Consider the following 26,240-nt stretch of genomic DNA (forward strand, 5'->3'; position numbering starts at 1 on the left):
GAAGCAGCACTTGGCTTCTCTGCACAACAAGGAAACGTGTTTAGGGCCACATTGTAGAATGGCTGCAAGGACAAGCACCACTCACGCTGGCTCAGTATCTCCCAAGTAGAGCATTTCCCCACCCTGTGACCTAGAGTATCTTCTCCCAGATAAATTCCTAGGAGAACTGCAAACTAAACACTTGCTCCTGAGTGTCCACAGACACTTGCTTCCTGGTGTCCAACCCTGGGCACAGCCCAGATGCCCAGCAGCGGGAACTGGGCATGGCTGGTGTGTGCCCACCTCGGGACCTGCTGCTGCACTCGGCAACAGGGAGAGCAAGGAGGCAGGAGGCCAGGCCAGGTTTGGGGGCTCCCCTGTGTGTTTCTGCATCATCAACTTGAAGAAGCAGCCAACCTCGGTCCAGGATCATCCCTGGGGGAAGGACTGACAGGAGCACATCTTTAGCCTCATGCTTAAGATCTGTGCATTGGGCCAGGTGCGGTGGCTCAGCTTGTAATCCCAGCACTTTTGGGAGGCCAAGGTGGGTAAGATCAGGAGGTCAGGAGTTCGAGACCAGCCTGACCAACATGGTGAAACCCGTCTCTACTAACAATACAAAAATTAGCTAGGTGTGATGGTGCACCTATAATCCCAGCTACTTGGAGGCTGAGGCAAGGGAATCGCTTGAACCCGGGAGGCAGAGGTTGCAGTGAGCCGAGATCACGCCACTGCATGATGTGTGCATTGGTGTTAAGTCAGATATTAAGAGGTGTGGGCTGGGTGTGTGTGGGGGTCAGAGGAGGTGATGTTTGCCCTGAGATGAGGTCAGAGCCCACATTCCCATGGGGGTGGACTCCCCTTTGTAGGCCCTGACATGAGCATGGGAGCGGAGTTAGGGGCACTGACATCAAAGGTGGTGGCGCCTATCCGGAGGACTCCGAGTTTCATTCCAAGTGAGGGGAGGCTGCGGCATGTCCCTCTTTAATATAGAGGTGAGGGAGGCTCTCAGCACCCTGCCTGCTGCAGCAAAGCCTGAGGACGGGACCTCCAGGGAACTCTGCACCAGAGTGGAATCCTCAGATCGGCAGCTGGGTGGTCTTGATTCATCCAGAAGGTCATTCTCCTAGAGGTCCGGAAAGGGGTGCTCTTGTTCCTTGGTTTTGTGTTTTGTTTTTGTTTGTTTTTTGAGACAGAGCCTCACTCTGTCGCCCAGGCTAGAATGCAGTGGTGCGATCTCGGCTCACTGCAACCTCTGCCACCCAGGTTCAGGTGATTCTCCTGCCTCAGCCTCCCGAGTAACTGGGATTGCAGGTGCCTGCCACCACGCCCGGCTAATTTTTGTATTTTTAGTAGAGACGGGGTATCACTATCTTGGCCAGGCTGGTCTTGAACTCCGGACTTCGTGATCCACCCACCTCAGCCTCCCAAAGTTCTGGGATTACAGGCGTGAGCCACCACGCCCAGCCGCACCTTGTTTTTTTTTGCTTCCTGTAGCTGTTTCTCATTAGCCTGATGGAGGTGGGTGTTGGGGTGGTGGGGTGCTATTATAAAGCCTTCTGCTGTCACAGCCCTGGGGTCTCACTTCCGGGGCTCCCTGCTTAGGGAGCTGCCCTCCAGGGCAAGGCCACAGTGCGCAGCAAGCCCCCCGTGGCCACAGGGCAGGGCGTTTCAAGCCAAGGGTCTGCACTGTTTGCTGGCCACTAAGGGTACTGAGTGGATCACAAAACTGACTTTTTTTTTTTCCCCCAGTCAAACAGAAATGGGGTTTTGCCATGTTGCCCAGGCTGGTCTCAAACTCCTGGGCTCAAGCAATCCTCCCACTTGGGCCTCCCAAAGTGCTGGGATTACAGGCACGGAGCCACCATGCCTGACCTACAACTGGCATTTCTTTAAAAATGTAATAGAATGGAAAATGGCAAAGCGTGCTGCTTTTCATAGAAGAGACTATCGCATTGGGGTTGCCCCTGCCTGTGCTGTATGTCCTGCTTCACAGTGTAAAGCTGAGCTCTTGCTGTGCCTTATTGTAACGGGTATAGGGTGGATGCTGCCATCATGAAGAGAGAGGAGAGCTCTTTGCTTATAAAATTCTGTAGAGTGGAGAACAGGACGTGCCGGCTTAGGAGAGGGAAGAGGTACAGGCCCGCTCTGCCCGAGCTGCAGATGGGACACACATTTCCCGACTCAGAGGGGAGTCGTGTCTTTCTCCAGGGTCACCGAGCAGCAAGCGCATCTACTGTGTGTGCTTATTTTCTGAGCCTGTGGACTGGGTTTACCAACAGTTGCCTGTGGCAGAGCCGGCCACCAGACCGTTCATAAGAAAAAGGAAGCCTGTGCCTCCAGGGAGGGCCCACGATGGGAACACAGTCTTAGAAGGGTATGTGCTCCCATGCTGGACCAGCTGGTCCCACACCCGGGACCAAAAACACCTCCTGGCAGGAGATGGGGAGATGTATTTCATGAGCACACGTGGGGGAAGGACACTCCTGGAAGGCAGAGGCTCAAGGCGGGCTGTGTCCAGGCCAGGAAATTCACTCCCACCTCGATTTCCTTAGCATGGCTGGCCTGGCACTGGTGCCTGCTTCAGAGTTTAGTGTGTGTAAAGTGTGGCTGGCCCAGCAAGGGGGGGATGATGGCGGTTGTCAAGGCCAGGGGAGGTGCAGGGACAGGATTCTGGCTCCCGTGTGTAACGTCTGCATCTCAGGAGGCTCTCGTGTTAGAAGCTGGGTCAGGGACTTCGTGAGGCACACAAACACCAAAAAAGCAGGAGGCCTCCCGGGATCCTGCCCACGAGCAGCTTCCTGGAGGCAGGCCTGGCCTGTCTGCCCCTTGGTGACATCAGGACCCCCCAGCAACAGAACCAAGGAAGCCACCATGTTGTCGCTGCCATTTTCCAGCATGGTAAACAGAAACAAGACAAGGCGTGCTCAGGACACCCAGACAGACGGTGGGGCCAGCCAGTGGCATGGGCAGGCTGCATTGCCCTCTGGAATTTTCTGGAAAAGAACATAAGGAAAGAAGCGGTGCTGATGAGGCAGCTGGAGTTATCAGGACCCAAGCTCAGCTCCTCCTTCCCATCAGGCCCTGTTGGCCGCTTTTAGGCCTCGTCTGCCTGGTGACTCCCTGCTTGGGGCCGTTCCCTGGCTAGGCCCTTCCTCTGGGCCAAAGCAGAGGGGAGAGCGCGTTGGCCATGCGTTCTCATTTTCCCAGCCTGTGGGCTGGGTTCTGTCAGAGCAAGGTCAGCTCTCAGAGCTTCTGTCCCCACCCACCCTGTCCTCCTGAGCCAGGCTCAGGTATGGGTAAGAGCTGGGAGCGCTGTGCACGAGGCCTGGCAGCATCTCATCACCGTCGCTGTGCTGAGTGCACGAGGGCACTTCCTGAGGTGTTCAGGGGGTTAGATCAGTCCCCAGCGAGGACAGAGCAGAGATCCAGATGTATCCCAGGCCGGGTGCAGTGGCTTCTGCCTCTAATCCCAGCACTTCGGGAGGCCAAGGCAGGCAGATCATGAGGTCAAGAGATCGAGACCATCCTGGCCAACATGGTGAAACCCTGTCTCTACTAAAAATACAAAAATTAGCCGGGTGTGGTGGCTGGCACCTGTAATCCCAGGTACTCGGGAGGCTGAGGCAGGAGAATTGCTTAAGCCCGGGAGGCAGAGATTGCAGTGAGCCGAGATCATTCCACTGCGCTCCAGTCTGGCGACAGAACAAGACTCCGTCTAAAAAAAAACAACAACAAAAATGCATCACAGGCCTGTTTGTGTGGTTGTCTCTGGGAAATGTTCCAGAAGCTACAAGAAAGCACATGTGCAGGCCAGGCATGGTGGCTCACACCTGTAATCCCAGCACTTTGGGATGCTGAGGCGGGCTGATCACCCGAGGTCGGGACTTTGAGACCAGTCTGACCAACATGGAGAAACCCTGTCTCTACTAAAAATACAAAATTAGCCTGGCATGGTGGTGCATGCCTGTAATCCCAATGACTCCAAAGGCTGAGGCAGGAGAATCTCCTCAACCTGGGAGGTGGTTGCAGTAAGCCGAGATCGCACCATTGCACTCCAGCCTGGGCAGCAAGAGCGAAACTCCGTCTCAAAAAAAAAAAAAAAAAAAAAAGCACACGTGCAAGAAATAGCTCCTGAGCCGAGTTTGAATTTCTCATCCTCAAACAATGTGGGATCCTGCTGAGGTGGGGTGGGGGCTCCCGGGTGGGTGGGCTCGGGGGTGATACCCGCCGGTTCTGCCTTGCAGCAGCAGTGGACGTCAGCTCAGCGAGGTCTTCATCCAGCTGCCCTCGCGAAAGGAGCTGCCCGAGTACTACGAGCTCATCCGCAAGCCCGTGGACTTCAAGAAGATAAAGGTGACCCTGTGCCCCGCATCTTCCCGGAGGGGAGTCTGACCCAGGGGCACCCCCATCTGAGAGCTGTGGTGTGTGGGCAGAATGACCGGAAACCACCTGGGCGGTGCCTTGGGCTGCCTGGTTAGGGACCTGGTCGTGGGCTTTTGGGGTTCCTTGTAAGGGTTGGGGGTGTCCTGAGGGTTGTCAGTGGGCAGTCGGTGTTGGGTGTTCCTTCAAGGTCCCGCTCACTTAGTGCTGGGCCTCAGTCTACGCAATTCCCATGCCTAGTGAGCCAGGTTACCGAGGCTGGGGCTTTGGCCACATCCTCATAGGCACAAGGAATCCTAGCCTGTGGGGTCCCCAGCACACAGCCAGGCCTGCGGGTAGGCGAGGCGGGGTCCTGAGGTAAGACCTGCTCCTCCCGTCCATTGCAGGAGCGCATCCGCAACCACAAGTACCGCAGCCTCAACGACCTAGAGAAGGACGTCATGCTGCTGTGCCAGAACGCACAGACCTTCAACCTGGAGGGCTCCCTGGTGAGGGCACCGCTGGGGATTGGGGATGGGCCACTCCCACAGCTGGGCTTTGAACCAACCCGCCCCTCCTTCCCTTCTGAATTGATGGGTTAAAAACAAGTCCCACTAGCTGTGGTGGTTTGTGCCTGTAATCCCAGCACTTTGGGAGGCCAAGGCAGGAGAATCACCTGAGGCCAGGAGTTCAAGACCAGCCTGGGCAACATAACAAGACCCTGTCTTTAAAAAAAAAAAAAAAAATTTAAAATTTCCAACTTGGGATATTTTAGCAATTACAAAAGCAGTATGTATTTACCGAAGAAAATAAAGATAGGCACAACAGAAGAAATAGACTCAGAGTCCTCTGTCTGTTGGAATTTTATTTTAAATTCCCTGGGGCACACTCCCTTCAAAGGAACCCTATGGTGTGTTCTTTCCTGTGGTAGAATTGACGCGCACACAGCCTCAGCTTGGCAGACTTTCTTAAGTGTGTTCGGGATTGATGCCTCTCAGAAAAAAGACTTGACTTTGATGAGTTTGAGAAGGATGCTGGCTTCAACAAGGGGCATGCATTTCCAATGTTATTGCAGACCTCAGAGATTGTGCAGAAGGAGGGAGGCACCTGCAGCCATTCCCAAACCAGTGTGCCTGACCTTTCACCCTGGAGCATTTCAGAAGTCTGATGCTCTCTGGGGCCCCTATGGAGGAAGATTATGGAGAGGGCCTTCCACCCTCGGTGGGCTGAAGCCCCGACCCACTGAGGCTCGCGTTGGCCACTGATAAGCTGTCCAGGGGCAACACAGGGCTAGGGCTGGGGCTGGGGCTGGGGCTGGGGCCAGGGCTGGGCAGGCAGCCCTCCAGTCGGGCCCATCCACTCAAGCCCCTGGTGTCTCTACCCAGATCTATGAAGACTCCATCGTCTTGCAGTCGGTCTTCACCAGCGTGCGGCAGAAAATCGAGAAGGAGGATGACAGTGAAGGCGAGGAGAGTGAGGAGGAGGAAGAGGGCGAGGAGGAAGGCTCCGAATCCGAATGTGAGTCCCGTGGGGGTTCAGGATGCCGTGGTTCACGCTGGCCCAAGAGCCCCCAAGGCTCCAGCTTTTCACAGCCCTCCCGGCTCCCAGACGCCCCTTGCTGTGGGGGTGCTGCATTCCCAGAGCTCAAGGCTGTCTTTCCCTCCCGGTCCCCTCCAGCTCGGTCCGTCAAAGTGAAGATCAAGCTTGGCCGGAAGGAGAAGGCACAGGACCGGCTGAAGGGCGGCCGGCGGCGGCCGAGCCGAGGGTCCCGAGCCAAGCCGGTCGTGAGTGACGACGACAGTGAGGAGGAACAAGAGGAGGTGAGGCCGGGCCCCCGAGCAGGCAGGGCTGGCGTGTGGCAGGAGGCATCCCAGGGCCCTGATGGGACAGCCCTGTGGGGCGGTGCTCCCACTCCCCCACGCTGCAGGTGGGAAAACTGAGGCTTGACCTGCCATGGCTGACCCCAGGTCACACAGCCAGTATGTGGCAGGGCTGCCACTCAAAGCCAAGCCTGTGTGATCCTGGAACCAGCTCTCAATACCCGTGGGTGTCTGGGGACTGGGGGACACGTGAGGTCTCAGGACAGGCAACAGGCGGTCCCAGGGCACCAGGGCTCCTGAGCTGAGGCTGGGCAGGCCAGGGCTTGATTAGGGTCGGGTGGGAGGTGCTAGGATTGGGGACCCACCAGACAGTGCCCTGTCTCCTCAGTGGCATAGAGAATGGGCAGAAACGCCAAGCCCACAGTGGATAGTTTTTGGGGGGCAGTGGGGAGCCTGAGAAGATCCACTTGCTGGCTTTAAATAATCTCACCTCTGTCTCTGGCCCTTCCTGGCTGTGGGACCTGGCAGGTCACTTTGCTTCTCAAGCTTCAGTTTCCTCTTATGCAAAGCAAGGAGGTTGCATGGATTGGGGGGCTGCCCCCACTGAAGCGCCTGGTTCCCACTGAAGCCCAGTGAATGCCATTTGGTCATCAGAGAAGCAACAAATTTCAGTGCCTGGGAATGAGTCTGACGAAAGAGGCACGTGACCTTTGAAGACATTCACGAAGTCCTCATGGGGAGGGGAGGCCCCTGCGTCAGGCAGGAGGGTCTGGGCTGTGATGCTGTCTCTCTTGCCTAATCCAGAGCAGGGTGTTTTATGGCCCATGCCAGGCTGTTTAAAAAGGTTTTATGAGGCCAGGTCCAGTGGCTCACACCTGTAATCCCAGCACTTTGGGAAACTGAGGCAGGAGGCTCACTTGAGCCTGCGAGGTCGAGGCTGCAGTGAGCCGTGATAGCACCACTGCACTCCAGCCTGGGCAACAGAGCAAGACCCTGTCTTAAAAAATATATATACATATATATTTTTTTTAATATATATATTATATGTATATATATTATACAGTATTATATATTATATATATAATATATATAATATATTATATATATTATATATATAATATATTTATATATAAATAACTATATATTATATATAAATAACTATATATTATATAATATATATTATATATTATTATATATTATATATTAATATATATTATATGTATATATACACACGTATATATATGCGTATATGTATATATGCGTATATGTATATATACGTATATATATGCGTATGTGTATATATACGTATATATATGCGTATATGTATATGTATATATACGTGTATATGTATATGTATATACGTATATATGTATACGTATATATGTATATATGTATATGTGTATATGTATATATGTATATGTGTGTATATATATATATATACATATATATATATGAAAGAGCAAAGATCTTTCACAGGAAGAACCAAGATGGTTTGGAAGCTGTAGGTCAGGGGCCAAGGACCAGGCAGGTGACATGGGACAGAGCAGGGAAGGCACATGGAGCCTCTCAGGTCCCGAGAGGGCCGAGTGTGGTCACAGGGACTCGTCCTATAGAGAAACATGAAGTTTGGGCGTGGCCATGGCACGATCTCGGCTCACTGCAAGCTCCGCCCTCCGGGTTCACACCATTCTCCTGCCTCAGCCTCCCGAGTAGCTGGGACTACAGGCGCCCGCCACCACGCCCGGCTAATTTTTTGTATTTTTTAGTAGAGACAGGGTTTCACCGTGTTAGCCAGGATGCTCTCCATCTCCTGACCTCGTGATCCGCCCGCCTCAGCCTCCCAAAGTGCTGGGATTACAGGCATGAGCCACCACTCCCGGCCTGCATCAGTGTTTTCTTGAGCAAGTTTATTTAAAGCTTGGCAGGTCCCTGGCAAGGTGCCCTGGCAGGGGTGGCCAACGCACACTCTCTCCTCCTGTCCCCTCTCCAGGACCGCTCAGGAAGTGGCAGCGAAGAAGACTGAGCCCCGACATTCCAGTCTCGACCCCGAGCCCCTCGTTCCAGAGCCGAGACGGCATAGGCCTTAGCAGTAACGGGTAGCAGCAGACGTAGTTTCAGACTTGGAGTAAAACTGTATAAACAAAAGAATCTTCCATATTTATACAGCAGAGAAGCTGTAGGACTGTTTGTGACTGGCCCTGTCCTGGCATCAGTAGCATTTGTAACAGCATTAACTGTCTAAAAGAGAGAGAGAGAGAATTCCGAATTGGGGAACACACGATACCTGTTTTTCTTTTCCTTTGCTGGCAGTACTGTTGCGCCGCAGTTTGGAGTCACTGTAGTTAAGTGTGGATGCATGTGCGTCACCGTCCACTCCTCGTACTGTATTTTATTGGACAGGTCAGACTCGCCGGGGGCCCGGCGAGGGTATGTCAGTGTCACTGGATGTCAAACAGTAATAAATTAAAACCAACAACAAAATGCACAGCTTTGCCTGCAGGTGGACTCGTGCCTGGCTCCCCGGGTTTCTGCCAGCAGGAGTGGTGGGGGCCACCTCATGTCCAGGTCCCTGTCCTTCTCCTGGCACCAGAACCCATGGGGCCCGTTTCACAGAGGAGGATACTGAGGCCCCGGCAGGGGAAGAGGACTTGTCTGGTCACACATGTGGCCTTTGCCACTGCAGGTCTCCAGCATTTGTTCAGCTGAGACCTACAGTGCAGGCAGCAGGCAGCTCCGTCCGTTCCCTGCCCATGGCCAAGCCTGGGTTGGGGAGACCCTCACAGAAATGGGCAGACGCCACATAGAGCTCTCGGGGCCATGATGGAGGAAGCTCAGGGCATAATGGGAGCCCAGGTGGTCAGTGAGGGAAGGGACGGAGCCGCCTGCTCCCTTTCAAATCCAGAACATAATTTGAGTTTTTGTTTTTTTGTTTTGTTTTGTTTTGTTTTTGAGACAAAGTCTCTGTCACCCAGGCTGGAGTGCAGTGGCATGATCTTGGCTCACTGCAACCTCAGCCTCCTTGGTTCCAGTGATTCTGCTGCCTCAGCCTCCTGAGTAGCTGGGATTACAGGGGTGCACCACCATGCCCAGTTAATTTTTTGTATTTTTAGTAGAGATGGGTTTCATCATGTTAGCCAGGCTGGTCTCAAACTCCTGACCTCAGGTGATCCACCCGCCTTGGCCTCCCAAAGTGCAAGGATTACAGGCATGAGCCACTGCGCCCAGCTGCAAATTTTTGTATTTTTAGTAGAGGCAGGGTGTCACCATGTTGGCCAGGCTGGTCTCAAACTCCTGACCTCAAGTGATCCACCCACCTTGGCCTCCCAAAGTGCTGGGATTACAGGCATGAGCTACCGTGCTTTGAGTTTTTTACAGTAAGTCTTGGCTGGAGTGCAGTGGCTCAATCTTGGTTCATTGCAACCTCTGCTTCCTGGGCTCAAGCAGTCCTCCCACCTCAGCCTCCTGAGTAGCTGGGATTAAAGGTGCACGCCACCATGCCCAGGTAATTTTTGTTTTTGTTTTTGGTGGAGACAGGGTTTTGTAATGTTGCCCAGGCTGGTGTCAAACTCCTGGGTTCAAGCAGTCCACCCACCTCAGCCTTTCAAAGTGCTGAGATTACAGACGTGAGCCACTGTGCCTAACCAATTTGAATTCTTATCATTTTTGTCTATTCATTAAGAGCCATTATTAGTGGGTCACTGTCGTCATACTTGGCTTTAATTCTTGAGATATGGTTTCTTCTAGCTCTTTGAACCTTTTTTTTTGGTTGTTTTTAATTGAGACAAGGTCTTGCTGTGTCACCCAAGCTAGTGTGCAGTGGTGTCATCACGGTTCACAACAGCCTTGACCTCCTGGGCTCAAGTGATCCTCCTGCCTCAGCCCCCTGAGTAGCTGGGACCACAGGTGCACACCAGCACACTTGGCTAATTTTTTTTTTTTTTTTGGTAGAGATAATGTTTGGCTTTGTTGTCCAGGCTGGTGGTCTGAACTCCTGAGCTCAAGTGATCCTCCTGCCTCAGCCTACTTTTTTTTTTAATCAAGACAGGGTATTGCTCTGTTGCCCAGGCTGGAGTGCAGTGGTGTGATCGTAGCTCAACTTCGAGAGCTCAGATGATCCTCCCTCTTCAGCCTCCAGTGTGTCTGGGACCACAGACGTGCACCGCCCAGCCCAGCTTGAACCTATTTTTAGTAGCTGCTTTGAAGGCTTTAGGTCCAACGTCCGGACCCATTCCTCCACAGAAGGGTTCTGTTGACTGCTTTTTGTCCTCAGCGTAGGTCACACTTTCCTGTTTCTTCACATGTCTGGCAAGCTTTTGTTGTCAGAAAGTAGACATTGTATTTTTATTTATTTGTTTTTAATTTTGTTATGTTTTTGAGATGGAGTCTCACTGTCGCCCAGGCTGGAGTGCAGTGGTGTGATCTCGGCTGACTGCAGCCTCCACTTCCCGGGTTCAAGTGATTCCCCTGCCTCAGCCTCTGGAGTAGCTGAGATTACAGGCACCCGCCACCACACCCGGCTAATTTTTGTATTTTTAATAAAGACGGGATTTTACCATGTTGGCCAGGCTGGTTTCGAACTCCTGACCTCAGGTGATCTGCCCACCTTGGCCTCCCAAAGTGCTGGAATTACAGGCGTGAGCCACCGTGCCTGGCCTCGTTTTGTTCTTAATTTTTGTTTTTCTTTTCTTTCTTTATGTTTCCCCTCGGAGACAAGGTCTTACGCTATCACTGATGCTGGATTGCAGTGGTGCAGTCTCAGCTCACTACAGCCTCCTGGGCTCAAGCCATCCTCCCACCTCAGCCTCCCGAGTAGCCGGAACTACAGGTTTGTGCCACCACAGCCAGCTAATTTTTTTTTTTTTTTTTGGTAGAGACAGTTTCTCCACGTTGCCCACGGTGGTCTTGAACTCCTGGGCTCAAGTGATCTGCCTGCCTCTGCCTCCCAAAATGCTGAGATTACAGGCGTGAGCCACCGCGCCTGGCCCAATTCTCATTTTTATTTAGAAGGAGTCACCCCTGGGTCAGCCGAGCTGAGACGTCAGTCGGTGGTTGGTCAGAACTTGTGCCCAAATATGCTGAGCCTGGGGAGGGGGGGCCCAAATGCTGAGTCAGCGCCTCTGCCCGGACAGTCTGCAGGCTGGCCCTACCTTTGCTTTCTGCCTGTGGGTCCTATCAGGGCACACACTTCAGCTCTGTTGGGCAGGGAGATGTGCATCAGGCTCTCTCCAGGGCATATGTGCTCTTGCGCTTGCACGTGGCCTCCCAAACCCCTAGGGATACCTGGGGCCAACTGGGGCAGTCTCTGTCTCGACCTCCTTTTCCATTTCTGGCTAGTTTACCAATCTGTTTCATCCTTAGGCCAGCTGATGACCTTGGCCCTCTCCTCCTGGTTCACTCCACGCCGAGATCCCTGCAGCTTCCAACAGTAAGGCCCTCCAGCAGTGAGGCTGCTGATTTTCATGGCCTGGCTGGAGCTGGGGGCCCAGGCCAAGAGCAGCCCCAGGCAAAAATCACCTCCCGCTGCTCTTCCCTGCCACTCAGTAGTTTTTCTGGAATAAACATTTCCTCACTGGGTGAACGCCTTTGACCAGATCTTCACAGTCCTGGGATGGTTGCTTTGGACAATTCTGTTTAGCTTTATTGTTGCTTTTAGGGAGAGGATTTGCCAAGATCCTCACTCCACCATTTGGGAAAATCCACATTTCGTTTGTTGCAATAGCTTTGGCTTTATTTTAATATATTATAATTTATTTTTTTTTTATTTATTTATTTTTGAGACAGGGTCTTGCTCTGTCGCCCAGGCTGGAGTATAGTGACATGATCTCTGCCTGCGCCGGCGCTATGCGCCTCTCTGCGCCTCACTGCAACCTCCGCCTCCTGGGCTCAAGCAATTCTGCCACCTCAGCCTTTTGAGTAGCTGGGATTACAGGCGTGTACCACCATATCCGGCTAATTTTTTTGTATTTTTAGTAGAGACAGGATTTTGCCATGTTGCCCGGGCTGGTCTCAAACCCCTGGGCTCAAGCAATCTGCCCACGTTGGCCTCCCACAGTGCTGGGATTACAGATGTGAGCCACCCAGAATGTATTTTAACGTTTATGGAAAACCAGCTCACCAAACCTATGATTTCATGGTTTTCAGGATGAGGCCAATTTAAAAATAAGTCCCTTAGTCTGGGCATGTTGGCCCATATCCATAATCCCAGTACTTTGGGAGGCTGAGGCAGGAAGATTGTGAAGATTGCTTGAGGCCAGGAGTTTGAGACCATCCTAGACAACATAGAGACCCCCCCATCTCAACAAAAATAAAAAAGTTAAATTAGCCAGGCACAGTGGTGCACATCTGTAGTCCCAGCTACTTGGGAGGCTGAGGCAGAAGGATCACTTGAGCCCAGGAGTTCGAGGCTGCAGTGAGCTGTGATCCCACCACTGCACTCCAGCCTGGGAGACAGAGGAAGACCCTGCCTCAAAAAAAAAAAATTTTTTTTAAGGAAAAAAATTTTTAAGAAGAAAAATGAGGGGAGCCTACAGAAATAACTTTGAGTGTCCACCTGTGCAAAACCCATGTCATAGGGACACAGGAACATGTTAGCTGTGGTGCAGATGAGTGGTCCGGGCTGCAGGCCCGTCTGACTCAAGTCTCAGACATCGGCTTTGGCCTGAGGGCCTGGAACCAGCTTGGTCCCCATGTGGCAGTGGCCCCAAGCCAGGGGCCTCCAGCCGTGTCACCTGGTGACAGCTGCTGGCTGGCTGCTGCCCTTCCTGACCTTTGCTCTCTGCACCTGCCCCTCTCGCAGGCCTTTCCTCTCTCTCTCACTCCCGCTGGCCAGTGCCCTTCTCCCAACAACCCCAAGGGCTGGGGGACTTCATTCCCGTTTCCCAGATGACACAAGTGGAGCTTGGGGAGGTTGAGCCACTGGCCTAAGGCTACACAGATCTGAGCTCGGGTTTGGGGGGCATGAGACTCCTCAGGGGCTGCCACCTGCTCTGGGGTCTGGAGCAAGGACCCTGAGACTTGAAGGTTGAAATGGCGCCTGGAACCAGGTGGTGGACTAAGCAATGGCGGGCAGGTCCGTGTGTCCCCAGGAGTCAGGAGAGGCTTCCACAAGACACGAGTGAGCAGGACCTTAAAGCTGAAATGCCGGATGGTCAGGGCATGATGGGACCTGACATGGCCTGGACTAGGAAGGGGTGGGAAGAATAATATGGGACATCATATGTGGCAGGGGGTCACGTGCTTTCCCATCCAGCCATCTAGACTGGCTCTCCTAGAGTCTTTTTGTTTTGTTTTGAGACAGAGTCTCGCCCTGTTGTGCAGCTGGAGTACAGTGGCACCATAGCCTCCCGAGTAGCTGGGATGACAGGCGCGCACCCACGCCCAGCTAATTTTTGTATTTTCAGTAGAGACGTGGTTTTGCCATGTTGGCCAGGCTGGTCTCAAACTCCTGACCTCAGGTGATCCGCCTGCCCCATCCTCCCAAAGTGCTGGGATTACAGGCGTGAGCCACCACACCCAGCCTCTCCTAGAGTCTTGCTTCCATCAAGTCATGGAGTCTCCTTTTCCTTCCCTGGAGTTTGGGTGGACTTGGGACTCATTGGTAATCAACAGAGTTCAATGGAAGTAACTACTAAGAGTAGGTCACAGAAAGCACAGCTTCCGCCTTGCTTGCTCAAACACTCACTCTTGAATCACCAGCTGCCATATAACAGCCTGACTTCCTGGAGCCTGCCATTTTGTGAGGAAGCCCAACCAAGCCCGTGCTATAAGGCCACCAAGACCACGGGAAGAGAAAGCAATGGCTGCCCCAGCCCTAGCCCTCAGCTGTCACTAGCTGCATCAGAGACCCTGAGCCCATACCACTGAGCTGAGCCCTTCCCACATTCCTGACTCATGGAGACCATGAGAGCTAATAAACACATTGTTTTAAGCCACTAAGCTGTTAGGCAGCAACAGTACTGGAACATCATAAAATAATTTTTTAAATGACAGGGATCTAATTAAACATGGAAAGATCTTGAGAACATTGTTGAGGATAGAACAGCAGGCTGCACAGTGAAGCAAATGTCCAGCAAGATGGACACACATTGGATCCTGGATATGTGTTCTGGACCATGTCACTTGTACATCACATTTAGAGAAAGCTGTGTCAGGACCCACACCAAACACAACAGCCTGAACTGCTGCTGTTACCCTTGGCAGTGGGGGAGGGAAGGGTGGCATTTAAGAGATTCCCCAAGCTGGTGAGGTCACCTTGCCATTTTATTTTATTTTATTTTTTGTATATGTATATATTTTTTTGAGACAGAGTTTTGCTCTTTTGCCCAGGCTGGAATGAAGTGACGCAATCTCAGTTCACTGCAACTTCTCCCCCCAGGATCAAGTGATTCTCCTGCCTCAGCCTCCCAAGTAGCTGGGATTATAGGCACCCACCACCACGCCCAGCTAATTTTTGTATTTTTAGTAGAGGCAGGGCTTTGCCATGTTGGCCAGGCTGGTCTTAAACTCCTGACTTCTTGCCACCCACCTCGGCCTCCCAAAGTGCTGGGATTACAGGCATGAGCCACCGCACCCAGCTGCCTGGCCATTTTAAGAGCCACTTTTTGGGCTGGGTGTGGTGGCTCATGCCTGTAATCCTAGCACTTTGGGAGGCCGAGGTGGGCAGATCCCTTCTTTTTTTTTTTTTTTTTTTTTGAGGTGGAGTCTTGCTCAGTTGCCCAGGCGTGAGTGCAGTGGTGCAATCTTGGCACACTGCAACCTCTGCCTCGGGTTCAAGCGATTTTCCTGCGTCAGCCTCCCATGTAGCTGGGATTACAGGCACGTGCCACCATGCCCAGCTAATTTTTTGTATTTTTAATAGGCGGTTTTGCCATGTTGGCCAGGCTGATCTTGAACTCCTGACCTCAAGTGATCTGCCCGCCTCAGCCTCCGAAAGTACTGGCCCAGTTTCTGTATGTTTGAATAGAGACAAGGTCTCACTATCTTGCCCAGGCTGATCTCGAACTCCTGAGCTCAAGGGATCCTCCCACTTCAGTCTCCCAAATTACTGGGATTATAGGATGTGAGGCACTGCGCTTGGCCAGAATCTCTTCTTGATTCCTCACCAATGTTTTGGTCAACAGCATACTTGGATTCTAGTTTCTGTCATGGTCTCAAAGGTTTCTACTGAAATAAGACAGTTCTTGGTTGTGCCTTGTGGCTCAAGCCTGTAATGTCAGCACTTTGGGAGGCCAAGGTGGGTGGATCACTTGAGGCAAGGAGTTTGAGACCAGCCTGGCCAACATGGTGAAACCCCATCTCTACTAAAAATACAAAAATTAGCCGGGCATGGTGGCGCATGCCTGTAATCCCAGCAACTCAGGAGGCGGAGGCAGGAGAATTGCTTGAACCCGGGAGGCGGAGGTTGCAATAAGCCAAGGTCATGCCACTGCACTCCAGCCTGCGCGACACAGCAAGACTCTGACTCAAAAAAAAACAAAAAAACAGTTCTTACCTGCTGGAGCGTTAATATGAATGAGGTGTCCAGAGCCCAGCTCCTCCCGATCCACCCATGTCTGATTCTGCTTCTGTGTCCCCACCTCACAAGTGGCCACTGGCCTACAAGGAGTCCATGTCAGCTGCCATCCCTTTCCATCAGGCCACACCAGCCAATCCCCCGCTCACCCACTCATTCTTCTTCCTAAATATCCCCTCAACCCACCCACCTCTCTCTCCACCTTTGACCTTCACCTGCACCAGCCTCAGCCTCATGGCTGGCCTAGACCAGCATGGTCAACTCCTTGTTTTCTCCGCTTCCACCCACGCTGCACTCCATGTGGCCAGAGGGTTCTAAACTCTTGCAGTTCCTCAATGCACAAGGGGGCCTGGTCAGCTGAGCCTGGCACCTGCCCAGCCTTCTCTAAGCCTCAGCTAAAATTCTACACCACATACTTCTAGACACTGGCATGCGCAGGGGCCTGTTGTTGCAACACCTCATGTGGCGAGTCTCCCTCAGAGCCTTCAGACATCAGTTCCCGCTCCTTCTTGCCTTCTTTGGTAATCTGGAGCAGGAAGCACTTGGGGCGGGTCATAATGGCTCACGCGTGTAATCCCAGCACTTTGGGATGCTGAGGTAGGAGGATCGCTTGAGCCCAGACGTTCAAGAGCAGCCTAAGCTCTACAAAAAAGTCCTACAAAGGTCGGTTTTCAAAGCATATTTCTGGCCGGGTGTGGTGGTGCATGCCTATAATCCCAGCTACTTGGGAGGCTGAGGCAGGAGGGGCACTTGAGCCCAGGAGTCTGACATCAGCCTGGACAATATAGTGAGAAACCGTGTCTACCAAAAAAAAAAAAAATTATCCAGGCATGGTGGTGTCCACCTGTAGTCCCAGCTACTCAGGAGGCTGAGGTGAGAAGATAACTTAGGTTGAGAGGGGCAAGGCTGCAGTGAGCTGTGATCCCACCACTGCACTCCAGCCTGAGTGACAGAGGAAGACTTTGTCTCTACAAAAGGAAAAAAGAAACTGACAGAAGAGAAGTTCCTCCTATTTCTTTTTTTTTTTTTTTTTTTTTTTTTGAGATGAAGTCTCACTCTCGTCCAGGCTGGAGTGCAGTGGCTGGATCTAAGTTCACTGCAACCTCTCCCTACCGGATTCAAGAGATTCTCCTGCCTCAGCCTCCTGAGTAGCTGGGATTACAGGCACCTGCCACCACACCTGGCTTTTTTTTTTTTAATAGAGACGGGGTTTTGCCATGTTGATCAGGCTGGTCTTGAACTCCTGACCTCAGATGATCTGCCCACCTTGGCTACCCAAAGTGCTGGGATTACAAGCATGTGCCACTGTGCCTGGCCTCTTATTTCTTTAGAGGCCCCAAAAAAGAACTGCAAAGAAGAAACATGAGTGCATTAGAAAAACTGTTCAGGCTGGGCACAGTGGCTCACACCTATAATCAGTTTCAGAGGCCATGGCGGGAGGATCGCTTCAGGTCAGGAGTTTGAGACCCCCTTGGGGAACATAGTGAGATTCCTGTCTTTATTTATTTATTTATTTATTTATTTATTTATTTTCTTGAGACGGAGTCTCACTCTGTCACCCGGGCTGGAGTTCAGTGGTGCAATCTCGACTCACTGCAAGCTCCGCCTGCCGGGTTCATGCCATTCTCCTGCCTCAGCCTCCTGAGTAGCTGGGACTACAGGCTCCCGCAACCACGCCCGGCTAATTTTTTTGTATTTTTAGTAGAGACGGGGTTTCACCGTGTTAGCCAAGATGGTCTCGATCTCCTGACCTCGTGATCCGCCTGTCTCAGCCTCCCAAAGTGCTGGGATTACAGGCGTGAGCCACTGCGCCCAGCCTCCTGTCTTTATTTTTAAAAGAAGGGCGCAGTGGCTCAAGCCTGTAATCCCAGCACTTTGGGAGGCCGGGGCGGGCGGATCACGAGGTCAAGAGATCAAGACCATCCTGGCCAACATGGTGAAACCCCGTCTCTACTAAAAATACAAAAATTAGCCAGGCATGGTGGCAGGCTCCTGTAATCCCACCTACTTGGGAGGCTGAAGCAGGAGAATTGCTTGAACCTGGGAGGCGGAGGTTGCAGTGAGCCAAGATTGCACCTCTGCACTCCAGCCTGAGGACAGAGCAAGACTCCATCTCAAAAAAAAAAAAGAAGAAAAAGAGGAAAAAAAAAAGCCAGGTGTGGTGGCTCAAATCTGTAATCCCAGCACACTGGGAGGCTGAGCAAGAAGGATTACCTGAGCCCAGGAGTTTGAGACCAGCCTGAGCAATAAAATGAGGCCTTACCTTTACAAAAAAAAATTTAAAACTTAGGTGGTCATGGTGGCACACACCTGTGATCTCAGCTACTTGTGAGGCTGAGGTAGAAGGATTGCTTGAGTCTGGAGGTGAAGTCTGCAGTGAGCTGTGATCACATCACTACACTCCAGCCTGGGTGACAGAATTAGACTCTGTCTCAAAAGAAAAAGAAAAACTGGTTATAAATCCTCTTAATAAGTAAATGATAGCTGGACATGGTGGTGCATGCCTGTAATCCCAGCTACTCGAGAGGCTGAGGCAGAAGAATCGCTTGAACCCAAGAGGCAGAGGTTGCAGTGAGCCAAGATTGCGCCACTACACTCCAGCCTGGGCGACAGAACAAGACTGTTTCAGGGGAAAAAAAAAGATGCTCTCATATTTATTAGCATACTATTCACAGTAGCCAAAATATGGAATCAACCTAAGTGCCCATCAATGTTTGAATGAATAAAGAAAATGCGGTGTATATACACAATGTAGTACTACACTGCCATTAAAAAGACTGAAATTTTGGCCAGGCTCAGTGGCTCATGCCTGTAATCCCAACACTTTGGGAGGCCAAGGCAGGTGGATCACCTGAGGTGATCCTGGCCTCAGGTTCGAGACCATCCTGGCCAACATGGTGAAACCCCATCTCTACTGAAAATACAAAAATTAGCCAGGTGTGGTGGCGGGCACCTGTAGTCTCAGCTACTTGGGAGGCTGAGGCAGGAGAATCGCTTGAACCTGGGAGGCGGAGGTTGCAGTGAGACAAGATTGCGCCATCCAGCCTGGGCAACAAGAGCTAAATCCATCTCAAAAACAAAACAAACAAAAAAACACCAGCATCACTGAAATGGATTATAAAATATGTTCTTTTATTGAACAGACCACAAGAAACCTACTTTAACCTTTAAAAAAGAAAAAGGAAGGCCAGGTGCAGTGGCTCACATCTGGAATCCCAGCACACTGGGAGACCAAGGTGGGTGGATCACGAGGTCAGGAGTTTGAGAATAGCCTGGCCAACATAGTGAAACCCCGTCTCTACTAAAAATACAAAAATTAGCCAGGCATGGTGGCAAGCACCTGTAGTCCCAGCTACTCAGGAGGATGAGGCAGGAGAATCCCTTGAACCTGGGAGGTGGAGGTTGTGGTGAGCTGAGATCGAGAGCCACTGCACTCCAGCCTGGCAACAGAGCGAGGCTCCATCTTAAAAAGAAAAAAAACTTGCCCAAGGTCACACAGTAAAAGACAGAGTTCGGTTTTGTGCTCAGACAGTGTGGTTCTAAATTGCTGTCCACAAAATCAAAGTTAGGATAAAATACTCTCTCAGAAGGCCCTGTAAGGGCAGTTGGCACTTTTTCCTTGAAGGCTGTATGTCAGAATTGCAATCAGTTACACCAACCCATTTAAATCAGTAGGATTGGCCAGGAGTGGTGGCTCACACCTGTAATCCCAACACTTTGGGAGGCCGCAGAGAGCAGATCACTTGAGGTCAGGAGTTTGAGACCAGCCTGGCCAACGGGCGAAACCTCATCTCTACTAAAAATACAAAAATAGTCTGGGCACGGTGGCTCACACCTGTAATCCCAGCACTGGGAGGCGAAGGTGGGCCAATCACGTCAGGAGATCGAGACCATCCTGGCTAACACAGTGAAACCCCGTCTCTACAAAAAATACAAAAATTAGCTGGGTGTGGTGGCGGGTGCTTGTAATCCCAGCTACTTGGGAGGCTGAGGCAGGAGAATGGCGTGAACCTGGGAGGCAGAGCTTGCAGTGAGCCAAGATCACGCCACTGCACTCCAGCCTGGGCGACAGAGCGAGACTCCATCTCAAAAAAAATAAAAATAAATAAAAAACAAAAAAACTGTGTGATGGTTCCCCCTCCAGAAGATAAATGGAATTACCGTAGGACCCAAGCAGTTCCACTTTTGGGTATATCACCAAAAGAATTGAAAGCAGGATGGCCAGGCGCGGTACCTCACAGGGCCTGTAATCTCAGCACTTGGGGAGGCCGAGGCAGGCGGATCACTTGACGCCAGGAGTAGTTCAAGTCCAGCCTGGCCAACGTGGTGAAACTCTGTCTCTTCTAAAAATACAAAAATTAGCTGGGAGTTGTGGCGCACACCTGTAGTCCCAGCTACTGAGGCTGAGGCAGAAGAAGTGCTTGAACCTTGGGAGGCGGAGATTGCAGTGAGTGGAAATCACGCCACCGCACTCCAGCCTGGGCAACAGAAAGAAAAACTCCGTCTCAGAAAAAAAAAAAAAAAAAAAAGCGGGAGCTCAGAGAGATTATTTGCATGTCCATGTTCATAGCAGCGTTATTCACCACAGCCGAAAGGTGGACTCAACCCAAGGGCCTGTGGATGGAAGAACAGGTAAACAAAAGATGGTGTATCTGTACCGTGGAACAGTGTCTGACCTTTAACAGGAAGGAAACTCTCACTGAGTATAGTGGTTCATGCCTGTACTCTCAGCACTTTGGGAGGCTTCGTAAGGGTGTGGGGATTTCACCTGAGGTCAGGAGTTCAAGACCAGCCTGGCCAACATGGTGAAATCCCAACTCTACTAAAAATACAGAAAAATTAGCCGAGTGTGGTGGCACACGCCTGTAATCTAGGCTACACGGGAGACTGAGGCAGGAGAATCGCTGGAACTCGGAAGGCAGAGGCTGCAGAGAGCCGAGATTGTGTCACTGCACTCCAGCCTGGGTGACAGAGCAAGACTCTTGTCTTAAAAAAAAAAAAAAAAAAAAAGGAAGGAAGGAAGTTCTGACACAGGCTCCAACACCCAACACAGACGTTATGCTCAGTGAAATAAGCCAGACGTAAAAGGACAAATACTGCCTGATCTCATTCATAAGAGGTCCCTAGAGTTGTAGAATGGTGTGTGCCACGGGCTGGGAGGGAGTGTGGCCAGAGTTTCAGTTTGGGAAGTTGAGAATGTTCTGGAGATGGATGGTGATGGTGGTGGTTGCACAACTGTGTGAATGCACTTAATGCCACTTAACTATGCAGTTAAAAGTGGTTAAGATGGGCCGGGCGCGGTGGCTCACACCTGTAATCCCAGCACTTTGGGAGGCCGAGGCAGGAGGATCACGAGGTCAGGAGATCGAGACCATCTGGCTAACATGGTAAAACCCCGTCTCTACTAAAAAATACAAAAAATTAGCTGGGCGTGGTGGTGGGCACCTGTAGTCCCAGCTACTTGGGAGGCTGAGGCAGGAGAATGACATGAACTCGGGCGGCAGAGCTTGCAGCGAGCCAAGATTGTGCCACTGCACTCCAGCCTGAGCGACAGAGCGAGACTCCGTCTCAAAAAAAAAAAAAAAAAGTGGTTAAGGTGGGCCAGGCACGGGGGATCACGCTTGTAATCCCAACACTTTGGGAGGCTGAGGTGGGTGATCACAAGGTCAGGAGTTCGAGACCAGCCTGACCACCATGGTGAAACTCTGTCTCTACTAAAAGTACATTAGCTGGGTATCGTGGCACGTCTGTAATCCCAGCTACTGGGGAGGCTGAGTTGGGAGGATCACCTGAGCCCAGGGAGGTCCAGGCTGCAGCGAGCCATGATTGCACCACTGCACTCCAGCCTGGGTGAGAGAGTGAGACCCTGTCTCCAAACAAACACACATAAAAAACAGGTTTTTTTGCCAGGTGCGGTGGCTCACACCTGTAATCCCAGCACTTTGAGACGCTGAGGTGGGTGGATCACGAGGTCAGGAGATTGAGAGCATCCTGGCTAGCACGGTGAAACCCTGCGTCTACTAAAAATACAAAAATTTAGCTGGGCATGGTGGCGGGCACCTGTAGTTCCAGCTACTCGGGAGGCTGAGGCAGGAGAATGGCGTGAACCCGGAAGGTGGAGCTTGCAGTGAGCCGAGATCACGCCACTGTACTCTAGCCTGGGGGACAGAGCAAAACTCTGTCTCAGAAAAAAAAAAAAGGTTTTTTTAACTTAAAAAGGAAAGAAAAGAAGGGTGCTCGTGTGGCAGGCACCTAGCCCTGTCCAGCGCACCCTGAGACAGGGATGATGTCTCCTTGACCTAAGACCACAAGTTCTAACCAATTCAACCAAGGACGGAGCCCCAATTCCAGGCAGGGCGATGAGGTCGCCTTGTGAACTAAGATGCAGATGGAGAAGAGCAGACACAGACACAGGCCTTGGGGCCCCTGCAGGGGTTTCTCACTGGCTTTTTCTCCCTGGATTCCTAGGGGTTCTGGGCAACAGAGTTAGGTCGGCTGGCAAGAGAGATGCATGAGGCTCTGGTGCCCTTGACATTGAGCCGGAGGGCCAGAGTTCGTCACTGCTGACGCAGAGAAGCTGGGAGCCAAGGTTAGCCAGATGGTTTGGAGGAGCTTTAAACAATATTTTCTTTCTCTTTCCATCTGTCTGTCCTTCTTTGCTCCCTTCCTGCCCCCTTTATTTTCTTCTTTCTTTCCTTCCTCTCTCCTTCCTCCCTTTCTTTCTTTTTTTTTTTTTTTTTTTGGTTTTCTTTTTGTATTAGTATTATTATTTTTTAGACAGGGTCTTGCTCTGTTGCCCAGGCTGGAGGGCAGTGGCACGATCACAGCTCAGTACACCCTCAACCTTCTGGATTCAAGCAATCCTCCTGCCTTGGCCTCCCAGGTAGCTGAGACCACAGGCACCCACCACCATGCCCAAATAATTTTTTATTTTGATATATTTATTTATTTTAAGATGGAGTCTCGCTCTGTTGCCCAGGCTGGAGTGCAGTGTCATGATCTCGGCTCATTGCAACCTCTGCCTCCCGGGTTCAAGCGATTCTCCTGTCTCAGCCTCCTGAGTAGCTGGGACTACAGGCATGTGCCACCACCACACCTGGTTAATTTTTTTTTTTTTTTTTTTTTTTGAGACGGAGTCTTGCTCTGTCACCCAGGCTGCAGTGCAGTGGCCACCAAGCCTGGCTAATTTTTTTATTTTTAGTAGAGACAGAGTTTCACCACGTTGGCTAGGCTGATCTCAAACTCCTGACTTAGTGATCTGCCCACCTCGGCCTCTCAAAGTGCTGGGATTAGAGGCGTGAGCCACCACGCGCAGCCAATTTTTGTATTTTTAGTACAGATGGGGTTTCGCCATGTTGGTCAGGCTGGTCTCGAACTCCTGACCTCCAGCGATCCACCCGCCTCAGCCTCCCAAAGTGCCGAGATTACAGGCATGAGCCACCGCGCCCGGCCCTCTTAACCATTTTTAAGTGCACAGTTCAGCAGCATTAAGCACATTCACGTTGTTGTGCAACCATCAGCCGCCGTCCATCTCCATCTTTCTTTTTTTGTTTGTTTGTTTTGAGACAGGGTCTTACTCTCTCGCCCAGTCTAGAGTGCAGTGGTGTGATCTTGGCTCACTGCAACCTCTGCCTTCCAGGTTCAAGCTATTCTCCTGCCTCAGTCTCCCCAGTAGCTGGGATTACAGATACACATCACCATGCCCTGCTAATTATTTTGCATTTTTAGTAGAGACGGTGTTTCACCATATTGGCCAGGCTGATCTTGAACTCCTGGCCTCAAGTGGTCTGCTCCAAACTGCTGAGATTACAGCCGTGAGCCACTTCGCCCAGCCTTCTGCACCTTTCTCATCTTCCCAAATGTAACTATGTCCCCGAGAAACACTCACTCCCCATTCCACCTCCCCAGTCCCTGGCACCCACCATTTTATTCTGGTGCTAGGGGAATTTCAAACCAGGCAAGTCTCAACACATGCTCGAGTGTAAGAACCAGCCCACAGCCCCATTCCCTAATCACCGTCAAACCAGAATTCTACTCCAGGTTCTACTCTGTGAATCTGCTTTCTGTGAATCTGTTACTCTGGGGACCGCCTATAAGTTGAATCCTACAGTGTCTCCACTTCAGTGACTGGCTTATTTCACTTTTCTCCTCTTTATTTATTTATGAGACAAAATTTCGCTCTTGTTGCTCAGGCTGGAATGCAATGGCGTGATCTTGGCTAATTTTTTTGTATTTTTAGTAGAGGCGGGGTTTCACCATGTTGGCCAGGCTGGTCTCGAACTCCTGACCTCAAATGATCCACTTCGGCCTTCCAAAGTGCTGGGATTACAGGCACGGCCCACCTTTCTCCTCTTAATCACACAGGTAATCCATACATACAACATTCTTTTTTTTTGAGACAGAGTCTTACTCTGTCACCTAGGCTAGAGTGCAGTGGCGCAATCTTGGCTCACTGCAACCTCTGCCTCCCAGGATCAAGCAATTCTCCTGCCTCAGCCTCCTGAGTAGCTGGGATTACAGGTACCCACCACCACACCTGGCTAAATTTTGTATTTTTAGTAGAGACGGGATTTCATCACGTTGGCCGGGCTGGTATTGAACTCCTGGCTTCAAGTGATTCTCCTGTCTCGGTCTCCCGAAGTGCTGGGATTACAGGAATGAGCCACTGTGCCCAGCCAATACGACATCCGTGTAATGAAGTGCAACATATAAGACACCCTTCCCCCACCCACTGCCCCCACCACCGCCCCCATGCCCCCAACCCTGTCTCCAGATCAGAACCCGGGGCTGTGCAATTTTAAACGTTGTAGCCACTTGCTACTTGGGTAGTTGAAGTTCAGTCTCAGCCAGGGTGGAGTCCTGGACTCTGGCCCCTCTTTTATTTTTATTTATTTAATTTTTTTGAGACAGAGTCTTGCTCTGTCGCCCAGGCTGGAGTGCAGTGGCGCGATCTCGGCTCACTGCAAGCTCCGCCTCCTGGGTTCACGCCATTCCCTTGCCTCAGCCTCCCGATCAGCTGGGACTACAGGCACCCGCCACCACGCCTGGCTAATTTTTTGTATTTTTAGAAGAGACAGGGTTTCACCATGTTAGCCAGGATGGTCTAGATCTCCTGACCTCGTGATCCTCCTGCCTTGGCCTCCCAAAGTGCTGGGATTACAGGCGTGAGCCACTGCGCCTGGCCTCTTTTTTTTTTTTTTTTTTTTTTGAGACAGAGTCTCTGTCTCCCAGGCTAGAGCTCAATGGTGTGATCTCGGCTCACTGCAACCTCCACCTTCCAGGTTCAAGCGATTCTCCTGCCTCAGCCTCCTGAGTATCTGGGATTACAGGTGCCTGTGACCACGCCCGGCTGATTTTTGTATTTTTAGTAGACATGGGGTTTCACCACGTTGGTCAGGCTAGCCTCGAACTCCTGACCCCGTGATCCTCCCGCCTCGCCTCCCAAAGTGCTGGGATTACAGGACTCTGGCCCATCTTAGCTCCTGCCAATGTCCTTCCTTCTATCTTGGTTATTCCACAGTTGCGCACATGCCAGATAACGGAGAGTCTGTTCCCCAGCAACTGCAACGGATCTGCCCACCACTGGGAAATGGAAGGCCTTGCAGCCCAGGCCTTTGTAGACCAAGATTAGATTGTGGGCAACAAACACCTGACCTTGGCCTTTGGAACCATCAGGGCAGCTCAGCTAAAATAAAAGCAGAATCTGGCCGGGCGCAGTGGCTCACGCCTGTAATCCCAGCGCTTTGGCGGGGCTGAGGTGGGCGGACCACCTGAGGTCCAGCGTTCGAGACCAGCCTGACCAATATGATGAAACCCCGTCTCTACTAAAAATACAAAAATTAACTGGGCATGGTGGCGGGCACCTGTAATCCCAGCTACTCGGGAGGCTAAGGCAGGGGGATTGCTTGAACCCTGGAGGCAGAGGTTGCAGTGAGCCGAGATTGTGCCACTGCACTCCAGCCTGGACTGCAGAGCAAGACTCTGTCCCAAAAGCAGATAAATAAAAATAAAAACACGGCCAGGCATGGTGGCTCACACCTGTAATCCCAACACTGGGAAGATGAGGCGGGCGGATCACGAGGTCAGGGATTCGAGACCAGCCTGGCCAACATGGTGAAACCCCATCTCTACTAAAAATACAAAAATTAGCCAAGCGTGATGCTGCATGCCTGTAATCCCAGCTACTCTGGAGGCTGAGGCAGGAGAATCGCTTCAACCAGGGAGGCAGAGCTTGCAGTGAGGTGAGATCGTGCCACTGCACTCCAGCCTGGGCAACAGAGTGAGACTCCATCTCAAGAAAAAAAAAAAAAAAGCTGCAAGCTCTGCCTCCCGGGTTCAAGTGATTCTCCTGCCTCAGCCTTCCAAGTAGCTAGGATTATAGGCGCCTGCCACCACGCCTGGCCAATTTTTGTATTTTTAGTAGAGATGCAGTTTCACCATGTTGGCCAGGCTGATCTCAAACTCCTGACCTCACGTGATCCACCTGCCTCGGTCTCCCAGAGTGCTGGGATTACAGGTGTGAAACCCTGCGCCTGGCCAAGAAAAGTTACTTGAATGAAGAGTAAATA

General features: G+C 51.5%; 1 protein-coding gene across 14 annotated transcripts in view; it reads left to right on the forward strand.

Moving 5' to 3' along the window:
- SMARCA4 (SWI/SNF related, matrix associated, actin dependent regulator of chromatin, subfamily a, member 4) overlaps positions 1 to 8,646 on the forward strand; it is a 100,922-nt gene extending 92,276 nt beyond the window's left edge. For 9 of the 14 annotated variants that reach the window (XM_054463906.2, XM_054463910.2, XM_063657816.1 and 6 more), the window contains 5 exons: positions 4,227 to 4,335; positions 4,749 to 4,850; positions 5,727 to 5,859; positions 6,019 to 6,161; positions 8,152 to 8,646. In XM_054463906.2, the coding sequence (XP_054319881.2) occupies positions 4,227 to 4,335; positions 4,749 to 4,850; positions 5,727 to 5,859; positions 6,019 to 6,161; positions 8,152 to 8,184 (520 nt within the window). In that variant the 3' untranslated portion in view covers positions 8,185 to 8,646. The remainder of the gene's footprint in view (positions 1 to 4,226; positions 4,336 to 4,748; positions 4,851 to 5,726; positions 5,860 to 6,018; positions 6,162 to 8,151) is intronic. The other 5 variants (XM_063657815.1, XM_063657817.1, XM_063657818.1 and 2 more) reach the window with 1 other exon arrangement.
- The last annotated feature ends 17,594 nt before the right edge of the window (positions 8,647 to 26,240 follow it).

This window comes from Pongo pygmaeus, chromosome 20 (assembly GCF_028885625.2).
Source record: "Pongo pygmaeus isolate AG05252 chromosome 20, NHGRI_mPonPyg2-v2.0_pri, whole genome shotgun sequence".
NCBI lineage: Eukaryota > Metazoa > Chordata > Mammalia > Primates > Hominidae > Pongo > Pongo pygmaeus.